The sequence below is a fragment of the Carassius gibelio genome, chromosome A2, assembly GCF_023724105.1.
Source record: "Carassius gibelio isolate Cgi1373 ecotype wild population from Czech Republic chromosome A2, carGib1.2-hapl.c, whole genome shotgun sequence".
NCBI classification, from domain to species: domain Eukaryota; kingdom Metazoa; phylum Chordata; class Actinopteri; order Cypriniformes; family Cyprinidae; genus Carassius; species Carassius gibelio.
In genome coordinates this window covers 17,461,056-17,487,357 of record NC_068372.1, presented here as the reverse complement: position 1 = coordinate 17,487,357, position 26,302 = coordinate 17,461,056, and the positions used below count along the sequence as shown (strand labels likewise).

Below are 26,302 nucleotides of genomic sequence, written 5' to 3'. Positions count from 1 at the left end.
TAGACCAGACTTCAATAGCACATTGCGTTTTTCTCTAAAACAAGGTTTATTTGACAAAGTCTACATGTTCATCATCTCTAACAGCTGGAAATGCCTCAATCTCTTTAATGATTCTTTCTCCAATTATGTTGTTATTAGCTGCCAAAACTCTTCAGACATCAGATCCATCGGTCCATCTGAGGACATTTTTTAAAAGAAAAATAAAATCTGCAAATTCAATAAAATTTAAAGTTATTTCTTAAATATTATACATATTTTTTAAAACAAACCACTCAAAAAAAATTAAGAAATTATATTGATATAATAGTGTTGTTATTATTAACTAAAACGGAAATTATGAAAAATTGAATATGAATATGAAAAAAAATAAAATAAAACAATATATATTAGATGAAGAAATGTAAAAATGATAAATGTTCCCTTGGCACAAACTGACATAAAATAAGTAGGCCTACTAAAATGACTGAAATAAAAATATAAATGAAAGCTAAATAGAATATAACAAAATTGAATAAAGACAGACGCACATAACAACATTAGTAAAACCTCAATTAAAACAAAAAAATAGAAATATAAAAGCTTACAAATATTAAAACAGCAGTCATTAAATAAAATGATGTAACAACTTCCGAGAGCTCTCTTCACCTTCAACATCCATGAGAACTCCTCCTGCCTCTGAGACAATGACTGCTGCAGCTGCCACATCCCAACAGTGGATCCCAATCTCATAATAGGCCTCGACACAACCAGATGCTACCAAGCACATGTTAATAGCAGCAGATCCAACACCACATATTCTAAAAAGGAAAATAAATGAATATTCAAGAGATATTTTTTAAGGCACATTTCAGTATAATTGAAAAGTACATACATAGTATTAGATAATACTAGATTTAAGGGCAAATCTGTTCCAGTGAGGCTGTGTGGAAGAAACCTGGCACATACTCATGAACTGGCAGGAATAAGATTTTCCTCATGCTAGAGAAAATCTTGTCAACAGCAGCAGGATCTCTATCAGAGCCAAACTCTGTAGTGATGATTGACTGGTTAATCTCTGTCAATGATATGGAAACAATTAGAGAGAGTTAAGATGATCGCCAACAGACATACACGGAATGCAACTGGATCAACATGCTCAGAACAACGGTTACCTTTTTGGTCCGACACTTGCAGTGGCTGTTCATTGCAAAATGCACTCTTCCCCTTTTCAAACCATGTACATCTTGTCTTCTATGCAGCTATAAACCACACCAAACTCTAACTGCAACCGTAGAATAATGAGTCTGACGCGTGCTCTTCCCACTGGATGAATTTCCAACCTTCCTAAATGCATGATAAATGAGCAAAAAAACAAAGTGGGAGCAGAGCGGCAGTTTCTGATTTCATCTCCCCACGCAAAAGAACCATTACCAGTGCGGTCACTTTGTTATTCTAAAATTAAAGAGAGTGCATTTCGAAGCAAACGATGCTTACCATTTTGTTGACAGCAAAGCCAATGAATATAGCAACAAATGGATATCTGGACAAAGAAAAACATATTTATTTTGTATAGCTCATGCTAGAAAAGTTATGGCTGAAAATGAGTAATAAGAAATACTGGCTAAAATAACCGTTTCACTAACATAATTATATTTGTCATTTAAAATAATTGAAATATTACATTATACTCGATTTTTTTTGTCTCTGAACTTCTATTTTTGCAGTAGCTCTGTAGCATCACTGTTAAAGAGTAATCAGCTGGATTTGCTTACTGTAGAGGTAATGAAGGTTATGATGAACATTGTAATGTTCGAAGCAGATGTCAAGAGTCAGTAGACTGGGAAGATTTTAAAACGAGCAGTTCATTCATAAATTCGTATGGCCTTACCTTTACAATACAAACCAGAATACAAAAAAAGGGGCGGAGCTAAGGTCAATAAGAAGGTTTAAAGCTCTTCTGACACTGTATTAGTATGAAAGACTCAATACCTGTGTCCAGGAAACTTCTCCTTTACTGACATAATAATAAGTTGCTCCACATTCTGGTCTGTTTTAGTGACCAGGTCGACAGAAGAGCTTTTGCACATGATCTTCAGGTCATTCTGCAAAGCGTTCCTCACGATCTGAAGACAACAGAGATCAAAATGTTTCTGTAAAAGTGACCTCGAATTACAAAATCAATTTAAAAAGAATGATGCTATCTCACCTCTCCTGCTTTCCTGGCCAAAATCACAGCATGGTCCATGGCATCCTGACAAAGGGCAGGCATTGTGCCTTTATGTAAGGACCCCCTTTCTGATCGGACATAAAAAACTAATTTATATATTCTCATCAATATCAGACAGCAGCTACAGAAATGCTGCAATGTTGTTACTGTAAATCAATTCAAGAGTCACACTCGATAAAGGCTGTGTCTAAAACCTTATTTTATTGGAGGAGGCAGTTTATGTTTCAGTTTAATTCCTTATTTGTACCACTTTGCTGGCAGTTCCTTAATCCCTGCATATACTCTTTATATAGTCTTCTATTAACATAGGTCTCCAACTCTCTCTGACCAAAAAATTACATGCTGTAGAACCTACAGAACCTGATTTTATTATGTTATTATCAGATAATTATTATATTATCTGTCTTTCATTTCAAATCCATTTTGACATTTGTGCCTAGTAAAAGGATCAAAGTGTCATTTTCACCGTATTTTTGTATACCGTATGTATTTTCAATGTAAAAAAAAAAAAAAAAAACTTGGACAATTTAGGGGCACTCCTAATTTTTGTAAAGTTCAACAAAGTATTTTCATAAATGGTCTACACTTATTACACTTTGTTTAGACAATCAGTTGAAATGTAATAATAGCTTTAATAATTAAATTTGCTTTAATAAACATTCAACAACTAAGTATTAAGCATTTTAAGTATTTTATAGTCCATGAACTACATGTCTGAGCTACGTTTTCCTCACAAATAACATATGATATATGAATTCTAGCTAATCTTTAGTGGAGAAACCCTACAAATCTGCTTCCGTTCATTACTGGATCATTTATGGTTAAGCCAAATATAAAAGCGGTGCAAACAATGCATCATGATCTATGCACATAACGTATATGATGACATTTCAAACTTGACGAAAAAATAAACAAGTCGACAAAATTCTTATCAATGACCGGCGAAATAAAGTCAGGCTATCAAATTGTTGAGTTTTCGGGTTCTTGGAGGGCCAGACGAGATTAACCCTAAAACATCTGGCTGTTTTTAGAAAACTAACGAAGCATAGTACAATGAACTATCCCATTTTTCATTTTTATATGTATGATAAATAGTAAAAATTTCAATTTAATGTTTACCACCTACAAGCTTTAAAAAACGTTTTACCGGTGTCAAAATAAGTCATTCAGTCCACAGATTATTTATTTTTTAACATAAGTCATATTAAACAAAACCAAATAAATAAATGATAAAACCAAATAAGATTAATTTAAGAAAGCAACATGAAGATGAACATACTTCTTTTTGTTGTATTTTGTTGTATTGTGTATATTGGGATGGATGGTTTTCCGAACTAAAATAAAAAGGATCATTACTATGTGATTTTAATGAACCCAACCTTTATTGCAGGACTCAAACAAAACATTGTTTACAGATTCGTGAAAAGTCACCCAAAACTCCCTTAAATTGCATTGCCTCAATAACTTAAAATGAGTTATCCTATACAGCAGGATTCCATGTAAACCTCTGGATAGAAAGCCTTGAGTAAATCTCTGTTTATATCTGGATTTCAATAAAAAAAAAAAAATTCTCTTCACAAATGGTGTTATTGCTGGTTGTGAGGTGCTTGTCCCTTGAACCTTACTAAGGCTGTTATATCCAACCTTTCACATATGGCTTTGATAAGTTAACACTTTCATAAAATTCATTTAATTTGACCATAAAAAGTCAAATCCTAAATAAAAGAAATCCTTAAAAATCCTAAAAGAAGAAGAAAAAAAAAAAGTTAAATCAATACACTTTAAAAATTCACATTGACTTTAAAAGTATAAGGGGTCCAAAACGCCCTTTAGTGTTGTAGAAAAAGAAACCCTAAATCTATATTTCAGCCACTTGTATATGTTATGAAACCATTATTTTGAAGAGATCTGCAGCATTTGGGCAGGCCCCATAAAACCACAGTGTAACATTACAATTAAATTATATATATATTCCACAGTGAAACAATACGGGGGCCAGAATTTGACTTTTTTCAAAAGATCAAACAAGTTTTCAATTTCTAAACCAACTACTCTGCGTCAAGGATGAAAGCTACATTGTGTTGTAATAAAAACCAAGACAACATTGATGGTAAAAGCAAACTAATGTTGACTTGCTATGATATTAAAGTGACAAAATAACCATCTCTCTTTCTGAATGTACAATGACAAAATTTTCTTGTATTCTTATAGATGTGCCTGCAACAGTTGAAAGGGGCAGAATAAATCCACCTTGTAGTCAGTACATAGCCAGCTCATTACATTTGACAATTAATAAGCATATACTGATTTGTGATGTCCCACAAAAATTACTAGGTAAGACCTTTACCCTGCTATAAAAAAATAAATAAAACGGTGTAAAGTAGTAAACGGTGTAAAACACTGTTTATCATACGCATACTGCACAGCAGTGGAGTGTCTACCTGAAACAGAGATTGTCAAATCATGAGCCTGCGATACATGACTTACTGAAAAAGACAAGTATATATTGAAAAAAAAAACAGGATGGGGGCAACACTAAGCATTTGAGTTTCGAAATTTCCTAAATGTGAAGAACTGCAAAAACTCTTAGCAAAACAGTTACAGTATTGAGGAAAAAACAACAACAACAGAGGTACCAAAATGTTGACTGTATGCTGGAAGTTGCATAAGAAAACAGTGAAAACGTACTAGTGAGAAATTATTTTTCGCAAAGTCAAACATGAATTTTCATTACATACATACATGCATACACACACACACACACACACACACACACGCCCATTCACTCTATACATCGTTCACTTAGCAATTATCTTGGTTAACCTGCCAGCATAAACTTTTCCTTGATATGCAACATTGGAAATGTAGATTCAATACATATTGGTAGTACAAAAAGGGTAAAAAAAAAAAAAAATTGCAAAAGATCAGTGCAGCTTTGCATAGTACTGTCACAATGAAGCAAAACATCAGATTTGATGAAGAAAGAAACACTGATGAATTCAGTGCTGACTGGAATATAAAGATCTCTGAGCTATAAAGCAACATTAAGGTGTTTTTACATGCAAGAAAAGAAAATACAACCAAACTATCATCAATGATAATTCAAAAAAAGGCTACTTCACATCTATGTTAGAGGATGGGGAAAAAAGCTTTGTCTGTAATTAAAGAAAAAGGATTCAAAAGAGAAAAGGGGTAGGAGTCAAATCACCAAACGAAAGTGGACAAAACATTCAAATAAACATGTATTTGTACTTTGTATGTGAAATAGAAATGTAGCTATTTTCTTTTTTACTCCATGGTGGGAATTGGCAGCTGCACACTTCTAGTGGACTGCCATGTGGTGCTGGTCCTCTCTGCATCTTACTGCCTAATATTTTATGTTTCTGTAAAACAAAATTATCAGCTTTAAAGACACTTAACCAGTTGTATGATGTTTTGTTTTCAGTTGAAGGAGATGCTGTATAAGGCAGAGACAGTCCATTTGTACATATGTGAATGTTTGTTTACTCTACAATGTGCATTAACTGGATTTCCTCATACATTTGAGCTTAAGCAAAATTTATGGAACCACATTGTTGTCAGATTTTGGTGGGGTTATGTGGCTGCTGAGACAATAAATTAGCCATACGAAGGCTTTCCTTGAACACAGCTATAGAAATTTTACGTACATATACTCACATACAGAAACAAATTATTATTATAATAAATAATTATTAAAATAAGACAAACATATCTATAGATAAATAGACAGAAACAATATAAATGCAAATTCAAGTAAAGAGCAGAGAATTAAACTGCATGAGAAAAACATAGTGATGAAAATGAATATCACTTTGAAAATGTTGATTACCTGTGGGCTCTACTTCAATTTGTTCTTCTGTTTGGTTAATATCCTCTGTTAAATGAATAATAAGCAATAATTAAATACAATTACACATTAAGGACATACTCCACCCAAAATTTTTGTCATTAATCAACCCCATGTCGTTCCAAACCCGGGAAAAGCTTTGTTTGTCTTCGGAACACAATTTAAGATATTTTGGATGAAAACTGTCCATTAGTCTGCCAAGTAAATTACACTGTCAAGGGCCAGAAAATTATGAAAGACATCATCAGAATAGTCCATCTGCCATCACTGGTTCAACCGTAATGTTATGAAGTGACGAGAATACTTTTTAAAGGCGAATAAAACAAAAATAACGACTTTATTCAACAATTTGTCTCCTGTGTCTCTCCACATCACCATCGCACCATTTTGGAAAATATGAGCTGAAGGCAGGCAGCTTACACCACAAGGAAGATCTGTTTTCTTTCAAATCAAAGCATAACTACATGTAGAAAACTTATCCTTGTGGTGCGGCTGACACAGAAGAGGGTAAGCTGCCTGTGTTCAACTAATATTCTCCAAAATGGCACTACGGTGATGTAAAGACACATAGGAGACAAATTGTGGAATAAAGTCATTATTTTTGTTCTATTTGTGTAAAAAAAAATATTCTTGTCACTTTATAACGTTACGGTTGAAATCTCAAGCTTTCCGGTTTTCATCCAAAATATCTTAAATTGTGTTCCGAAGACGAATGAAGCTTTAACAGGTTTGGAACCACATGGGGGCAAAGTGATTAATGACAACATTTTAATTCTGGGGTGGAGTATCCCTTTAATATAGTAAAAAAATAAATAAATAACAAAAACACCATTATTAAGCATAGATTGTATTATTCAACAACTTTCTGTACAGATTAGGAAATCTTCCCATTCTTTATCTTTTATATAACCATAAAGTTTCATTACCAACCTGTTTCATCCTCCTCAGCCTGCTCTTCTTCAGCAGCTGCATCCTCTGTAACAAGACAGACACTTTTCACAACAAAGCAAATATAACTAATTTCCTGTTGTCTCTGTGTAGTATCTGATATTAATAGATAATGTTAGCATCCACATTACTGTACTTACTGTACTATTTTAACATACAAGACTAGTGGTAGACCAATATTGTTTTTTTTTCTTTCTGACAGCCGATATCTTGGCAAGCTGGGTGGTAGCCGATATATTTTTTTTAAATTATTTTAATTAATATTTAAGAAATTTGAAATAATTACCAATGGATTAAAAAAAAAAAATGTTTAACATAAACATACTTATACCTTGGATGACAAAGTATTTTTCACAAATAAATAAATAAATATTTAATACAAATATAATTTAAAAAGGAAGTAAACACTAGTGGTCGACCGATATTGTTTTTTTTGTTTGTTTTTGTTTTTTTACAGCAGATGCCAATATCTTGGAAAGCAGGGGACCAATATAATAAATACATTTTTTTTTTTTTTTTTACATTTTTAAGAAATTTGAAATCATTTGACAATAGTTTCAAAACTAAATGTGTATAATAAACATACTTTGGTTAACAAGATATTTTTCACAAATAAATAAATATTTAATAAAAATATAAATAAAAGGAAGTAAACTGTAGCCAACACAGCACTCAGTATTCTGGGAAATTTGTTTGCATTGGGAACAAAATTTTTCAAATAAAGCCAGGGTAGCACTCATTTTGCATACCGCACACAGAGAAAATGACATGAATAAGACAGTGGGCAAAGCATAAAGTGCAGCATAATTTGAAATCATGAGTTTAAAGTCTAAAGCATTCAATTCACATGGGCCGACCATCAAAAAGAGGACATGTGATCATGCAGGTCACATGCACACTTCACAAGATCTCACAGCTGGATTTGCAAGGTTTGTGAAAATAGTTAATTAGTTCATTAGTTATTTAAAGATTTGTTTAAAATCACATAAATTTCTATTACTAATAATATAAAAGCAATCGTCATAATACATTTTGTATACATTAATTCCTTTGTTTAACTGTTCCATCTTATTATTAGACAGACCTTTATCCGTTTTTAGACAGAACTAGGAACAACGAAAGTAAACAAGAGGGAGAATGTAAGCACTGTGTGCTCAGGCGCTACCGCCCCCTCAGCACCGTCAAAATAAAAGTCCCACTTTGAACACATTGGCCGAGCAGAAAAACGCAATGGCCGATGCCAATATTTAAAATAAAAAATTATATATATATCTGCCGATATATCGGCCTTGGCGATGTATCGGTTGATCACTATACAAGAAATTGTGGGTATTATTTTTGCTGCTGTATAATAACAATCTGAGTGAACTTGAGAGAACAAGAAAACTTACCCTCTTCTTCCATATTTTCTGCCTCAAACTCGGTTTCCTCCGATGTGTAGTCTTGTACATCCTCATCTTCCTGAATTGGCTCATCTGTTTCCTCTATAACTTCCTCTTCTGTTACGGTTTCTTCTTCAGAGACTGAATCCTCAACGGTCTCTTTGGGTGTTTCTACTTCTTCCACTGGTTCTGTTGTTTCAGATTCCTCCTCTTGTTCAGATTCCTCTACTGCTTCTTCTACTGGTTCAAGCTCCTCAACAGCTCCTTCTACTGGTTCAAGCTCCTCAACATCATCTTCTTCCTGTACAACCTCTTCCACACCTTCTTCTACCGATACAGCCTCCTCCACAAATTCTTCTACTGGTACAACCTCCTCCACAACTTCTACTGCTACAACCTCCTCCACAGCTTCTTCTACTGGTGTGGCTTCCTCTGCTGTTTCTTCCACTGGTGCATCCTCTTCTTCCAAGACTACTTCTGTTGCCTCTTCCAGCGGTGCATCTCCTACTACTTCTTCTACTGGTACAGCCTCTTCCTCCAACACTTCCTCGACTGCTTCTTCCACAAGTGCAACCTCTTCAGCTACTTCTTCTACTGCCTCTTCAGGCAGTGCATCTTCTACTACTTCTTCTACTGGTGCAGCCTCTTCCTCCAACACTTCCTCGACTGCTTCTTCCACAGGTGCAACCTCTTCAGCTACTTCTTCTACTGCCTCTTTAGGCACTGCATCTTCTACTACTTCTTCTACTGGTGCAGCCTCTTCCTCCAACACTTCCTCAGCTGTTTCTTTCACTGATGCAGCCTCCTCAACCGATTCTTCAACTGGTATGACCTCTTCCTCTTTTGCAGGCTTTTCCATTACCTCCTCAAAAGCCTGGTCTCTGTAATCGGTCTCTGTAATCTCAGGCTCTTCCTCCACAACTTCTGGTTCTTCCTCAGGAACTTCTTGCTCCTCTTCAACTTCTGGTTCCTCCTCAGCTACTTCATCTTCTGTTGAAGTGGGCTCTTCGTCTACTGCCAGAGGTTCTTCTTCCACAGGAACAGGCTCCTCTTCCACAGTCTCTGGTTCTGCAAGGGGAAAAAATAATTATAGTAAATTATTAAACAGACTGTATTGTTAGGTGCCAATATATTTCCTAGATGAACATGTAAGGGGTGGGAGATGTGTATAACTTTGTGAATGCACCAGTTCAGAGGATAGGTCTAGTTATACTCCATTGTTTTGTAGTATATACAAACATATATACAGTTATATGTATGAGTAAACAAATAGCAACAATTGTATATTGTAATTTCAAAGGTCATAAAAGCCATACCCGGTGGTGGCTGAGCTGCTTCTTTAACTGTAGTGGCTTGGATTAATTCCTCAATAGATTCAGGAGCTGAATAAGAAAAAAAAATAAAATAAAAAAAAAGAACACATTTTTTTTAAACCATTGTTTTAAGAAAAACAGTCTGTTTTTCTGAACTGAAAGCCTTTGTTTGTCAAAAACACACTTGTACAATAATGCTTTACTAAGATTTGAAGGTATATGTTCAATTATACTATAAGTCTGCTCTAACAGGTCAATGCGATTACTCTCATGTTACGTTATGAACTTTTGTGGTATGTGGTAGGACTCGTTCATCACTGGCATATATTTCATTTACAAAACTGTCCATCAGAATAATTTAAAGTGGAAATATAAAGTAATTTCTACACAGAACACAGATGGTACGTATATACACACAGAACACCATCCTTATAAACACGGTTAATGTTTAATGATCCATTAGATAAGGCCAACAAACCTACTAAAAATATAGGTTTGTTTACATAAAAAAAAATCTTTATTAATTTCAGGATCATGGAAATTCATCATGTAATAATGGCAGTAGCTTGTACATTTACTTTCCTTACTTGCATATCATATTAAATTTCAATTTATGTTATAAAATCCTGCATCTTATTTTATTGACCTCTATTGACAAAGATTTATATGCATCAAATTCTCACTGCACCCTTGTTTATTGCATAAAACTGCTATGTATGATTCTTCTTTACCTTCTTCCACAGGTTCAGCAGGGGTTCCCTCAGCTGATTCACTGGTCTCAGTAGTGGATTTCTCTTTCAGCCCTGAGGATTTTACATGTGGATGTGCATACATGAGGCAAGTGTAGAATACAGTCACATGAAACAAGCCCTCTATGAAGTGCATTAAATAACCTTTACACTTTCAAAAAAGGATTTCCATAACAACCTTATGACATTTGGTATACTTTTGCACTAGAGCTTTTTCTGTAGTTTGTTTTACAGGTACAAATGTATGCATTTTATGTTTAAAACAGACCAATATGGAAATGGAGGAGAAGAAAAAGGAAAATTTTCAGAAGAGTTCATAGATATTATTTGGAAACAGCAAAGTATTCTTGTGGCAAAAAAAAACACTCAAAGCACTGATAAAACAAATCAGGGGATTCATGTAGTTTATTGATAACAAGAATGTTCTCACTTAGTAAAATAATGCTAGCTGTTATATTTCTTATAAATGAAAGAAAAAATCAGAGAAACATCGATAATAGCTAGCATTTTGTAAAAGTAAACCAAAATTCTACCCTCAAATAAAAACATTTTTAAGATAAATAAAGAACTTCCTCACAACGATCGGCATATAGCACCTTGTTCTGTTTTTGCTTCTACTAATCTCAATGTTATTAACATCACTGGTTATCTCTCATAGAGACAAAAGGTCTTGCCTTCGGTTTATAAGATGTGGTCTCTGAAGACTCACAATGAGATTAAATTTAGCCAAATGTTAACAAATGTACACAAAATATCTAACAGTAGCTGATGTGCTGCCTTAGAGCTTCTTTTTAGCTGCAGCCTTCTTGGATTCTTTGCCTTTTCCATTTTTCTCATCCTTTTTACCATCATCATCAGCAGCAGGTTTCTCAAGAGATTTCTTTTCAGCCTCTGGCTTTTTCTTCACTTCATCATTTTCCACCTTCGTAATCTTCTTTGCTTCTTCAATTTCTGCCATTTTCTCCCTTTCCTCCTTCTCCTTTCTAATTCTTTCCATGGCCTTTTCCACATCCTCTTTCTCTATTCTCTCCCCCTCCTCTTTCAGCCGAGCCTCAGCCCTCTCCCAAGCCTTGGCCTCCGACTCTTCCCTGATACGGTTCAGGGTCCTCTCTTCCTCCTCTTTGGCTAGGATGTCCCTCACTTCTGCCAGTGCCAATTTAGCTATCTTCCTAGCCTCCACTCTTTCGTGAATGATGGTGAGCTGCTGTTTCAGAGCTTCCCTTAGCTTCAATCCAACATCTTTGGCGTGGGAAAGCTCTGGGGAGAGACTTTGTTTGATGCTGTGGTCATGGTAACTAAATCATAACTACACACACCTCAAGCCACAACGCAATTAGTTGGCATGATGCAAATCATTTCACATTAGAATTCCCTCATTAGTATGTTTCAGATATCCTCTATACCAGTGGTTCTCAACTTATTTAATGGCCTGCTGGGGCATAGTCGAAGGCCTACCATACAGGCTACAATACTTCAAGTGTTTCTACGGTAATTATGACAAAGATGCTTCATTTTTTTAAGAAACTTTGAGCCTTGATGTTAAATTAATTTAACATAATTTGTGCGATTCCTTAAGTTTAAGAAACTGTGTGCATATAATACATATACACACACATTTTATATATATATATATATATATATATATATATATATATATATATATATATATATATATATATATATATATATATATAAACCTAATTTAAATAATTTAAGTAGTCTTGTGTCCCAATAGAAGTCTGCAATGGTTCCCAGGTTGAGAATCACTACTGTACACATTATATTAGAAGATGGTGTATTTAGGATGTTTATAACAAGTCCACAGCTCCCTAATATTATTTGCAAATAGCCTGGAAAAACTATACACCAGAATTACGTGTGCATGTAGTTCTTTGTCATGTCATCGTTGTCCATGCAGACTCATAAAAGTCAACTACAAAAGGTAGTATAGTAAAACACTCCTTGGTTAAACAGAAAAATAATACATAGCAAAATATTCTATTTCAGCTAAGTCAGGCAAATGGAAACAAACAAGTCAATCAAGTAAATCCTTCAAGATCCCAAACCACACTAGAGGCTAGTCAGCTGCATGCACTCAGACCAAGTATGCAAAATACCTCCGTTTCTCCTGGAAACATCTTTCTTTTCGTCTGGTGTAAACGAGACAGACAAATAAATTCAGTGACTGATATCTAAAACAGTTGTACAATATAAAGTCCTGTGAGGTCTTCTTCATACATTTAACTAATGATGTCAAAGAGTATACAGCCCATTCTCCCATGTCTGCCCTGAATCTATTGTCTGAGTAATCATGTGCAATGCTCTGTAAAATACATCATGGTTGCGGACGAATTATTATAGAAAATCCAGATGCTATTGATAAAAAAAAAAAAAAAAAAATCAGTGTGTGTCAACAAGTCACTATCTACAATAAGTGGCTTTTTGTACAATATATGAGGTTAAGCAATCTTGTTAACAACAAAAAGCCAAACGGCACAGATAACTGAAAAATATGGCAACAATTGCAAAATCATTTACCAAAATAAACACTAAATCTGTTCTTGAAATGTTTAAAGGTATAAATTGTGACATAAGTGGTATTAAAGTGGTAATGAAGGAAATAATACCATTGTTTTTCAAACTAAATTCCTAACTCTACACGCACTTAATTTTCTTAAAATACATTTCCAGACACAAAAGAAGCCTTTTTTTAAATGATATCAGCAGTAAATATTGTACTTCTTGTATACAAATTCATAGCCTTCGCAATTCCCACCTAGTAATACATAAGCCATATACAAGCACTATATTACTTATCAGGCGCTTTAGATTGGCAGGTAGGAACTGATTGTTGACAGTTACAGAAATCAGGGGTTCAGGAGACATCTCCTAAACATGCCACTGAACTAGTTTTTGGCTGATGAACTTATGAAGTTCCTGATTTGACAGCTGTGTGCAATCTCTTGATTATATCAGCTATAAACCCGTTTAGACCAGAGGTTTTTTCAAACCTGTCTTGCAAGCACCCCTAGCACCTCACATTTTGTATGTCTCCCTATATCTGACACACCCATTTCAGGTCTTGCAGTCTCTACTAATGAGTTGAATCAGGTGTGAAAGATGAGAGAGAGAGAGAGAGAGACATAGAAACTGTGAAGTGTTGGGGGTGCTTGCAGGACCGGTTTGAATACCAGTGGTTTAGACCAAGTTTCGTGCATAACTTTTGTTATTTGAGGTAATACTGGAAGAGGGGAGAGATATATATTAGGTGCTGTGTATCTAATCTATCAATATCTAATATCTATCTAATTCTCCAAATATCTGATGAAGGACAGCAAAGGCAACTCACAAGACAATGAAGAATCACAACAACGTAACTGACAGTGATATATAAAACTACCTATTCTGTATTGAGCAGTACCAAAAAAAAAAAAAAAGGTTAAAAAGGACATATAAAACTAAAAAAAGATCTATCTCCAGGAGTTGCTGAGGATGCAAATCATCCCAAAATGCAGTTATTGTGTAATATTAAATAGCTCAAAACTATTGGAAGTGATAGTCAGATTATAAACAAGATGTCTTATGTACAGTGTTAAACTGCACCACTCAAATAGAAATACATATGTCGTTCATGATATAAGGGAACTGAGGCATGCAGCAAAAGTGATAATGTAAAAGTCATATGCAAAAGATAAATAGGGTATTAGTAGTTGGAAACAACCGTTGCAAAAGAGCTGCAATGAAGCATAAACTACACAAGTTCAATATTTACAAATATGTAAATGTTCATAATGAAATCATCTTCTCAAGAGTTCGCAAGTCCCAAAGTGACTGTGTTGGCGATCTTCCCAACAAAATATTTCTTCAAGTGTTGGGAACAGAATCAAGTTGTCAAAGGAGCATGTCTTCCTCTAATAAAGTGCTTCCGTCACAATTGGGGTAGAAAACACGACTATTGATTTTGAAGGCCTAAAATAACGCATGTCTTTTGGCCCTGAACCCCTTCAGTCTGTGACGCACCAGCAACATCCTCTGCTGCTGCCTCGGTTTCTTCATCCTCTAGCGTTTCAAAAGGACTCATAATGTCATAAAGGAAGGTGAAGAAACCTTGAAACCAATCAGTGCCCTCTTCTGCTAAAATATCGAGGACTTCCTCAAGGGAGTCTGAGTTTTCTTTGCTGCCATCTTTGGTCAGCCCTATACAAATGGGAGAATAAGGAAAAAGAGAAAGAGAGGGAAAGAAAGAAAGAACAGTGGGAGAGCAAGAAAATAGAGAGAGGGTGGTGTTTGTTTGCAAGGTTTAGTAGATAAAGATTCAGTGCTATTACAAAAAAAAAGGGTAAAGATGCTTTTAAAGTGTAAAATGAGGTAAAGGAGAAATGGGACATGCATGAGAAGGACCAATGGGGCTGTTTTTGATAAATATATAGCTCAGTTATTTGTGAACTACATGCTAAATCTCTTTACCTTCTTTCCTTACTACATGACTTTGCCTTAAATATAATGTTAGCAAGTTGGTCTGATTTACAAAAGCATGCAATAAGGCATTATTCTCTCATCAATTTTCTTCAAAATGCATGTTGTTTGAATATAATGATGATTACAAAAGCATGAAAAGGTACCATGCACGTGCATCTGATTTAATTTGAAACTGCACAAAAGTAAACCAAAGTCAGTCATGCAAAACATCTGGTAAAATTTCATTGGAATCACAGCACTTGCCTAGTAGTACTTTTGCATCTTCCACATCAAAGTCTCCATCACCATCAGCATCATAGGACACAAGTTTACCTAGAAAGTAAAGAGAATCTGATTTAGTCTTTTGACATGGGTTGTGAATAATCAATTGTGCCATATATGGAACTAAAAGTCCTACAGCACTTTTAAATTGCTCTTATTTGTCTTCTATCAAATAGTACAAGATTTCCTGTAATACTCAGAACTAAGAAATATCCTTAATCCTATTTTAAAAAATTCCGTAGTAATTACATTAACATTTTATCATATTCAAATAGTTAGAAAATATACACTCCCAGTTTCAGTTTTTAAAAGTGTTGGAAAGAAATAAAACATTTTAAAGTATTTATATAATATATTATATTCTATTTATTATAAAAATTATAATCAAAATAAAAAATTACAGTTTTTTCAGCATCATTACTCCTTCAGAAATCATATGCGGATTTGATTGCGGATTTGTGGAATCTAAAATCCATATATTATATATATATATATATATATATATATATATATATATATATATATATATATATATATATTAGGGGTGTAACGATACGCGTATTCGTATTGAACCGTTCGGTACGACGCTTTCGGTTCGGTACGGGTACGCATTATGTATACCGAACGGTTCGTTGGAGTAATTAATTATATTTGAAAAAAAAAAAAAAAAGAGAGAGAGAGAAATATAATGATATGCGTTCAACAAGGTAGCCCAATAACCCAAACAACGTAACAGGCAACGCCCCTGACACTCCCGAAGAAGAAAAAAACACCATCTTATATGTTTATGTTAGGCTACTCAGCAGGCGCTCGCTCACTCAGTACGCGCTGAAGGCTCGTTGCAAAATAGCCAATGTGTTTAACAGACTAGAAATGAGAAGATCCTCCAATAACCAACAGGTCTGGTGTTTGGGTGCACTTTGGATTCCCTTTAAGCTATAATGGTGATGGCAAGAGAGTGGTGGATAAAAAAACAACGGTATGTCGCATCTGCAACATGACAGGGTACACCAGCGGGAATAAAAAAAAAAAAAAAAAAAAACCACCAGCGGGAATATCTGGGATATATGCATCAGTACTATCTGGGAAAAGATGAAAAAAAGGAGAAACATGCACGCAGCAAACTATCCCTGCAGCATTTAGAAACTATAGCTTACAGGGAATCCAACCCAAACACCAGACCTGTTGGTTATTTTAGGATCTTATATTTCTGGTCTGTTAAAGGCATTCGACATTTTGCAACGAGCCTTCAGCGCGTGCTGAGTGAGTGAGCGCCTTAGGGGCCGTTCACATATCGTGCCTAAAAACGCATGGAAAACGCTAAGCGCGTCTTTCTCCTCCTTTCCAAAGCGCTTGGGCAGAAGCGCTCATGAGGCGTCTGTCTTTGCTAAGCAACAATGACGTGCTCTCTCCATGAGACGCGGAAATTTCAGCGAAGGATAAATGGATTTGCAGCTCTTAAAATCGCTTGCAGTAGCTCTGCTACTGAATTTATTTCAAAATTGCAATCCATATACAACTATGATCAGCTGATCCTTCATCTTGGCTGAGCTCTCAACGTTGTTACGGGAAAGGATGAAGCTGATTGGTTAGTTCTTGTCACATGACCCGCGGTGCGCTTGCGGCATTCTGAAAAGTTGAGATGTTTTTACATTTTGCTGTATCTAAAACGTATCGAACCGAACCGAACCGTGACATCAGTGTATCGTATCGAACCGAACCGTGAATTTTGTGAACCGTTACACCCCTAATATATATATATATATGTGTGTGTGTGTGTGTGTGTGTGTGTGTGTGTGTGTTTGTGTGTGTGTGTGTGTGTGTTAAATAGAAAAATTATATAACATTATAAATGTCTTTACTGTCCCTAATCCCTGATTAATGTATCCTTGCCAAATAAAATTAATTAAAAAAAAAAAACCTTATTAGCCCCAAACCTTAAGAGTTTATTTATATAAACGTAGTGTATATTTAAAGTATGGAAAATGAGACTAAAACGGAACTAACAAGTAAATGGCAGCTTTACTTCCCCAGTTTGCAATTGAAGATGGTAGGTTCAAACAAATGAGGTTTATGGTGGTGATTCTATTCTGTGGTTCAGATGTCATACCTTGTAATACCTCTGAAAGATTATAGCGCAAGTCCTTTGCTTTTGCTGCATGCAAATTAAGGCCAGATATACAAAAAGAAATTACATATAACATTTAAGTAGTAAGTAAGTTTAAACACTACAATTAAGTTATACGAAAAATCTGAATAAGAGAAACCAAAGACTCACCAATTACACCTTGATAGTCAACAAGGTCGAAATACACCACGGCTACAGAGGTCCAGACGCCCAGGAGAGCCAAAACCATGAACCAGGTGAAAAACGAGGTTCCTCCTCCAACCTCTGCTTTCTTTCCATTCCTATGCACCTGCTGTGGCTTGGCATCTGAAGGATAAAAGAATAAGATTATATCAGGAACAAATAAAATCAAATGTAAAGTTATTTAATTTAAGATGCATTTATTTAACAAAATCAAATCAGTGCAGCACAGCAAAAGCAAAAAACCCTGTGTGAATGAGGAATACATGCTCAAAATTAAACCATGACTTTAAAAGTAAGATTAGCTCTTTAGTATTGCGGTACACACAAGTATTCACTCAAGGCCACTAGTCAACAGACTATGTAACATTAGACGCGTTTCGTCCGTTGCTGAAGCGGCTGAGAAGGGTCGGTTTTCATTATATAGCACCATTCACATAGTTCTGAATAAACTGTTTTAGAGCGCTGCTCGAGTTGAACGCGACGTGTCCGGAGTGTGTGTGACACAGGTGAATTCTCGTACTCAGCGCTGCTCTTTTATTTTGATTAGATAATCATTAAGTGTTCAAGAATAGAAGCAGATGAAGTGCTCAAACATTGTGCTGGTATAATTGTAGGGCTCTGTTTTCCCGCGATGCAGAAAACGAGGACAGAGTTGCGGAAACCATTCATAAAAATGGAATTAAGTTTAGATCGCGTGACGCTCACGGTGATTTCAGCATCTGCCGTTTTACTAAATGAGGACGAAAAACACATGAACAACATCTCCAGAACTGCTCTGAGAGACACTTCATGAACATCTGACCATTTGACTTCATATCATCATATCACATGCACAAAATTTTATTCATTTATTTTGCAACCAGCCAAAATAAAAGTCTGGTTTTGAAGTCTATTTTTTCAGTAGAATGTATTTTGCATACTACTACTACTACTACTACTACTACTTCTACTACTAAAATGAAACAAACATTATTTTTTAAGAAATAATTACATGATTAGGGCCCTATGATATGTTTTATTTTTGGTCAACATATTTATTCAAATTAAAATGGAAAAAACAGAATGCAGAAAATGTAAATAACAGAATTTGAAAATAAATAAAATGGAATTTAGGAAAGAAATTGAACACATTTCATAGGGCCCGATTAGAGTGTGGTAATTTCAACATTTAATATTTACTATTACTGTTGTTATTATTACTATTAGTATGGTTCCATGCATTTTTTTTTTTAAATAAAGCACTGTTTTAGTTTTTTTTTTTCTTTTTCAGTATCCATTTTAAATTCAATATCGGTCAACCTCTAATCTAAATTAATTTCAAGGTGAGGTGACAAAACTCTAAAAGAGTGCAGTTATTCTGAGGTCTGTTGATACTTCTCATGGAAGTGTGGTATAAATACATCTGCATACGGAGCTCTAGTGGGAAGAATGAACAGGTGTTTTGTCCGCTACATTCTGCTAGGTCAAGCCACACATTTGTTCATGCACACACGCACTCCACAAACGTTAGTTACTAATATACAGACAACAACAACAACACTTAAGTTCTACAACAAAATAAATTATATTTTTATAGTTTGTTCAGGTGTCACATAAAAACTAAATTAAACAGTAAAACTTTATAACAATACATTAGGCACTTAAGGACCCCCTCCCCCCCCCAAAAAAAAACCATCAATTGTTGCTGTTCATATATATTTAAAAAAATAAAAATAAAACCTAAAAATGAAGTATTAAATAATATTATATATTAATTTTCAAATGTTAAGGTTTTCTCTCACACCCCCTTGATTTGTTAAAGGTCATAATCTCTCATCATAAAAGGTTATTCCAAATCATAAAAATACAATACCGGTTTCTTCGTTCACCACTTTGACCTCTGCATTCGGTTCCCCCATTCCTCCAAGCACAGTGGGGAAAAAGAGATCCTACCCCAAACCCCTGTACAACAGCAGGTCTCCTGCCTTTTTGTTCCTTGTGAATAGAGCCAGAACTTAATATGGAACTCCACCAGCAAATGGATTATTTTTAGAACAGTCCACTTGAAAGCCAGAAAATCTCAAGCCCTCGTAGGAAAGGGTAGAAGCAAATCCCACTCCATCCCGCTGTTTTTAGTCACATACGAAAACTGAAATGGCTGATTGGTCACCCAAATGACTATACTTGACAAAAGAGTAGCACACAATGGAGGATACACTGCTTCGTCACATACATGCATGCATTTTAATGACATGCAAATCAAACTTTGGAGGTGTTTTTCAGCCTCCAGGCAAAGGAGCATTTAAATCTTGGCAAACTTACAGCGACTCTCTTGACGCGGAGCTATTTATTTTCCATAAAAGGACCAGACTCCCGAGCTTCTTGTTGAAATAATAAACATGTAAGTGGTGTCTTCTGCTTGGATTTGGCAAAAACTAATTAGCCATATAGCTGAAACAGAAAAACCTGCATCAAGCTAACATTATCAGCAAAGTGAAATTACCAAAATCAAGAATTTCACTTACTCCAAAAATATCTCTCTTTTGCTCACTAGGGCTGCATTTGTTCGATAAAAAAATATTGTAAAAACAATAACACTGAAATATTACGGTTAAATTTATTTATTTATCAGCATCATTTTAAATATGGTGATTTGGTGCTCAAGAAACATTTCTTATTATCAGTTTGAAAACAGTTATATTGGTTAATACTTTTATCAGCATCCTTACTAAAAAGTAGATATTTTATTATCTTTTATTTAATTAATCGGAAAAATGGTTTGATTTTGATCTCCAACGATTATGAAAATGCAATAATCGGGATAAAACGATTATTGCGCCCCATTCTACCCCCTTTTGCAGTGCTGCGCTTTTGTTCCTCCATAAAAGCCCAATTTTCTGTGCAAATCAGTAAAATCGTGTAACGTCACTTGAATTCAATTTTTTTCCTTCTTGTTTTGTGGTTATCTCAACATAACGAAAGTTGTTTTCTCATTATAATGACTTAATTTTCTCATTATCTCGACATAACGAAAGTTGTTCTCTAAGAAGTTACAAAACTGTGCCAGCAGGTGGCACTATAGACCTGAACATAACTGATGGGGTGTTGTACACTGTTCACTTTACTGTACGCGGACCTTCCTCGTGATCGCTATAATTTGTGCAGTATTGTTCATTACTGACATTTAATTAAATCATAAATGTTAAATGCTTGAAACAATATGATTATTTTGTTTGATTATATGATTATTTGTGTTGCTAGATGCATACGTTTCACCAACGCGTTCTGTGTCATAAAATAACTGCTTATCAAAACCAAGGTTGACATCACTGTATTCTGTTTGCACCTATATCTTTATTTGTGCTTCTTTGAGGCACATGATTGTTAGTTAATAACCAGATATGTTCCGTTTATCCACCGTAGGATGGGATTTAACGATGTAGGCTATTTGTGATGTGCCTCTTTTCCTTTTTATTAACCTTTATTGTTAATCATATTGATGAGAAATGTGATGTATATGTAAAGTGCATAGGCTAATTGAATTAAATTTTGTTCTATAATGTTGTAATCTTTTATTTCACACTGCACATACACATGAATGCTCTTTTCAAACAGAAGCTTGTAATGCCCATGATATCGGTCACAGCATATAATGACTACTAAAAATTACAAATTACATAGAAATGTATTTAAAATAAAGGGAAAATTAAAAGTGAGCTTAATCTAAGCAGCTCTTAAAGATCTTAGAATAGTTCTGTATCCTTCTGAAGGTGTTTAGCCTGTGTTTGCGGTGTTGTTTTTAAATGTTAATTACAAAAACAAAATGTTTGGTGTACGGTCTCTGAAAAAATCAACATTGATTGATCAGCCTTTGTTTATGTACTGTAGACATTATTACATAGGTGAAGCAAAATTTGCTGAAATATAGGCTACAGTAAGAGCGCCTGCATGGTTGTCCATCAGATGCCTGTCAACGTTGAGTTCATTACTATAGCAACAGTAAATACTTTCATTATGTCATGATAACGAGAAAGCAACTTTCGTTAAGTCGAGATAATGGAAGTTGTTTTCTCGTTATCACGACTTAATTTTCTCGTTATGACGACTTAACGAAAGTTGTTTTCTCGTTATCACGACAATTTTCTCGTTATGTCGACCTAATGAAAGTTGTTTTCTCGTTATCACGACTTAATTTTCTCGTTATGACGACTTAACGAAAGTTGTTTTCTCGTTATCACGACTTAATTTTCTCGTTGTTTTCTCATTATCACGACTTAATTTTCTCATTATGACGACTTAACGAAAGTTGTTTTCTTGTTATCACAACTTAATTTTCTCATTATGTCGAGATAACGAGAAAACAAGTAGGAAAAAATAATAAAGCATTGGTCGCTTAGAACTTCCATATGTGACACTTGATTTATCGAAGTATATTTATTCATGTTTTTTAAAAGCATCAAAGAGAACAAAAGAGACTGAACAAAACATGGACATGTAAAGTCATCTTTTAACTCAAGGTGCGCACCTAAACGGTCAAATACGGACAAAAATTTGTCAAAATTCTTTGCTTGGTGATTATTCAAGTGTACCTAGACTTCATCAGCCATGTAATAAATGAACTTTAAGAGTTGAGAATGAAAATACGCGTGTTATAGTAATTTGGATCCATGCGGCTCTTAAAGTGACAGCGGGCTGTGTTTTATTTTACGTTTCATTATTCATTTCTGTAGAAGGCTGTAGCACGCTACATGAACTTTTTATATAAACTAAAATAAATACAAAACTAAGGCCAAACTAAAATGACATTAATAATAAACAGTATAGTGAATAAATGAAATAATCATACTGCTTGAGACTTGCATAAAACAAAAAATTTAAGCACAGTTTGTTCCATTTGTATCTTTTCTATTGTATTTGTCCTATGCTTTTTTATTACTGACCGTTTAATTATTTTCAATAATTTTGAGGACTTGTTTTTGAGGAATTGTTTGCAATTCCGCTGGTCGCTACAATGTATATGTCATAGCAACCTTATATACAGGAAATGTGTATTTGATTTGCATCACTATATTTCAATAAATCACTCATATAAAGTTTTGGTCATATGGCCCCCTCATAATCGCGTTAAATAATCGTGACTAAAATATTGATCAAAAAAATCGTAAATATGATTTTTGCCATAATCGAGCCATTCCAGCGCATACTACCCCGACTGGAATCTTGAATGACCAGCACATTGACACTGCTTTAGAATAATAGATTGTACTTCATAATTTTGATTAATTTATCATAATTGATCAATCCACAAATCCGGTGGGTTGTCTGATGTCACAACAGGAGTTCAAATGTTACATATATATATTATAAATAATTTTAATTTATTAGAATATCTGGACTAAACAGTGTTACTTGTTAAACACATAAATGCATTCTTCATTTTTTGTATGAAACAGAATGTTTAATATTGTGATATGCACTCTGCATTTACTAAAATCAAATATTTGCCACATATGACAGTGAATTGCATTGGATTAAATGCCCTTGAAAAAAACATGCTAGGTTATTTGAACAGAACAGTACAATCATTGGAAAACTGCTTGAGAAAAAAACTAAATGCAAGCATGTCATGATAGACTGTCATTCCTTTACCATTCCTGTTGCACTCAGCAAGTTATTATGTGCAGCTGAAAAGATTCCTGAAAGCAATGATTTTGACATTTGATGAAAGAGAGCATTCCACCAATTTATGAACAGCTGAATTACCTTTACAAAGCAATGCGTTAGAAATGCATCAATCTGAGGATAATGGCTTTGAAATTGCTAACCTTCAGTAGACATTTAAATGGGTGTGGCTCTGGATTATTATCACTGCATGAAAAGTTTTCCATAATGGATTAACATTGTAAAAAGAAATGGTTTCATGGAGATAAATGGAATACATAGTGTTATACATCACTAACACCAACATATTAATAAATAAATAAATAAACATATAGGCCTACAAATCAGGTATCACATGATGGCATTTGATTCCTGTATTCAGGTATACAATTGATAACTGCATGTATTCTCATCAGCTTGGTGTGCTTTATTGACTCAAAATATAGAGCTAACCACCATAATAATTCAGGCCACATGATAAATTAATCTTTTGCATGAAGAAAATAGGCTTTACCATTAACAGTAGCTATCAAATATAACAAGGTAAGGTACACAACACTAAATACTGAAAGCAATTTTACTATATAATTGCACGTATTGTCGTGTAAATACATACTTTCATCGTATATGGTGAAGTAACTTACAGTTAACCTATTTAAATGTTTTTACGGTAACATTTTACAGTTTTTGAGTTAAAATTACCCTCAGTACAGTGTAAAGTCAGCCCTTATGATAACTCTATACACGCGTTTCTAAAATGTAACTGAGGGGGTTCATATTCCTTCAACAGCTAATCGATAGTTAATCTTGCGTAATAACCACGCAGTTACTAAAGTTAAAAATCATGGCAAGATAGCTAAACCCCACGCCCGGACGTTATTAACCAGGAGCGGGGTCCTGAAGACTTTCGGTGGGGACATGGGACCCTAGAGGCCACGTTTAACCCCTCCCATGCTCTCCCAATATTGACACGTGAGCATTTAAGAGCTCACACTGTCTGGGGCAACTCTGATTCCAGCGATGTGCAAACATTTATATACAAAAATATAGGTAATTTGCTGCTGTCGGAATTAACAAACAGTGCAATAAACTAGGTCTTGTGGTGCCAGTAAGAATAAACGCATGCAGAATTTCTGCAACCATTTCGTCCTATTTTTCCAAGTGCACAGACATATTCAGTGGGGTTTATTACACCCCTCTCGGACTGTTTCGGATAAAAAAAGTTTTACTCGCTCAGAATGTAACGTTAGGAACGATTCAAGAACTATTTGTGGTTACAGTGTAACACAACTAACTCAGTTTATATATCACGACTGTAGTCGACACAATGCACTGGGGCCATTCGCGTTATTTTGCTTGTTTATAATCTCTGTACAGGGCATTTAAATTAGATAAAAATCTTGTCGCCCGATTAACTTTCAGGCCTTCACAGAAATGCACGTATTTTTGACGGGAGGAAAATGTAAACATACACACCTTTTTTAATTGTTCCTTTTGCGTTTTTCTTAGCCATTGCAAGTAAAAGTTCTTCGACGTTTCTGTAAACTGACTGACTGCGTTCTGGTACGGATGCCCTGCGAAATCAAATATCTATGCCTCCGTACGTACACCGAGGCCCATAATAAACCGTCCCCATTTTGATTGACTGAACATTCGACCAATACTGTCCAGAGAAATACGCTGTGGGCGGGGCAAATGAAAATGTCATCCAATCGCTTAGCAGTAGCCTATGGCTTATTCAATCGTGTGGATACCTGCGAGGTAAGACCGCCCAGTCCTGCCTCTGTGTTTTTCTGCCAGCACTGGAACGTGGCAAGATGGAAGGTTGGATTTATCGCGAGATCATAAATGTTAATGTTGATGATCCAATCCATAGTTTTTCATACATTGCGGTGAATGCAAAACAATTCACTCAATGATCATAATTTTTTTGTCTTTGATTTTGTCGTGTTATGTGTGAACTATATAGAGCGTAGGTTGTGATTTGCACAATCACTGCTGCCTGGACTCTGGAAGTGAGATCTTTTCTGCCTATAATTTGCTTGAAAAATTAGCCTGTAGAAAACGATGAAGGAAACAGTCCAGTTGCACAGTACGTTAGTCTTATCAAACTACTTTACAAGTGCAACTGAATTCGTCCTAATAATGCTTTATATTGACAGGGGGTGAAATTAACAACGAAAACAATGTACTTTTGTCTTGGAACAAATGGTTCCATTTACTATAAGTTGTGCCCCGCCCCCTTTCTGCTTTTGTCCACCTCATCCTAAAGGGACTGTAGCAAGTAGAGGGGAGTTTTATACTAATGAGTTTTCAATCTGTTGAAACTTTAATTTGTTTTCAAACTGTTATACATTCATGTAGGAGAAACTTAAGATTTTTCAAACAATTGTTCTGAAAGATTTTCACAAACCATTTAAGAATATATATATGAGTGTACTTGAACACATTTATTTGTAATTACATGTTTTGTCAAAAAGCTTTCATTGAATTTGAACTATTCTAACCTCACCACACCACTCATGCATGTCAATCATAGTAACTGAAAGATAAGTAGATAAAAGATAAAGATACAGCAAGATTAACTTTATGTATAATTAATTAGATCAGTGTAACAGTAAAACCTATTTTCTATCCTTTTTAACAACCATTAAGTAACAAAACAGTTGAGGAATAGTTTGCCCCACGTTTTCTTGACAAAGATTAAAGTTAAAGATAATTATTATAACAGTAATTTACAAACTGGATTAAAGATTGCAGCTCTGTGTGCAAACTAACTATAACTATATTAACACATTTAGTATATTGTTACTCAAATATAAACATAGCACAATACTCTTCTTGTGTTGGCGTCAGAAATTCTTAGATGGATGCTTGGGATAGTGAGGTGTGGGAACCATTTGGGCTTCTCCTACCATTTGACATTATAATCAACAGTGTTTATCTTCAGGATACATTTGCCTATACATTTTAAAGTGGTAGTTGCCACTATATAATGTTGCACAGTAGTGCTTTGTATAGTGTGGCATGCTGTTAAAAAAAAAATGTTCTAGCGTTTTTTTTTTTACCAGCAGAGGTAAATATTGCCTAAAATATAAAAAAATATTTTAAACAGTTGAGTAAATTTTTTTCAGAATTTTTTGAT

General features: G+C 34.7%; 1 protein-coding gene and 1 pseudogene across 5 annotated transcripts; both read right to left on the bottom strand.

Moving 5' to 3' along the window:
* Positions 1-22: 22 nt before the first annotated feature.
* Positions 23-2,146, bottom strand: LOC128029230 (inositol monophosphatase 1-like; annotated as a pseudogene).
* Positions 2,147-3,566: 1,420 nt separating this feature from the next.
* On the bottom strand, positions 3,567-24,801 carry LOC128029192 (aspartyl/asparaginyl beta-hydroxylase). Of its 5 annotated transcripts, XM_052616843.1 has the most exons (11): positions 19,370-19,595; positions 17,485-17,640; positions 17,317-17,361; positions 15,189-15,257; positions 10,449-10,520; positions 9,721-9,786; positions 9,162-9,472; positions 8,414-9,047; positions 7,005-7,049; positions 6,057-6,101; positions 3,567-5,589 (listed from the first exon to the last, which is right to left on the bottom strand). In XM_052616843.1, the coding sequence occupies exons 1-11, from the start codon at positions 19,413-19,415 to the stop codon at positions 5,582-5,584; spliced, it is 1,497 nt and encodes a 498-aa protein (XP_052472803.1). In that variant the 5' UTR covers positions 19,416-19,595; the 3' UTR covers positions 3,567-5,581. The 5 variants fall into 5 exon arrangements, with proteins under 5 accessions (XP_052472803.1, XP_052472778.1, XP_052472771.1 ...); XM_052616818.1 differs by lacking the exon at positions 19,370-19,595 and adding an exon at positions 24,634-24,801 and having other exon boundaries at positions 8,414-9,472; XM_052616811.1 differs by having other exon boundaries at positions 8,414-9,472; positions 19,370-19,589.
* Between the last annotated feature and the right edge of the window lie 1,501 nt (positions 24,802-26,302).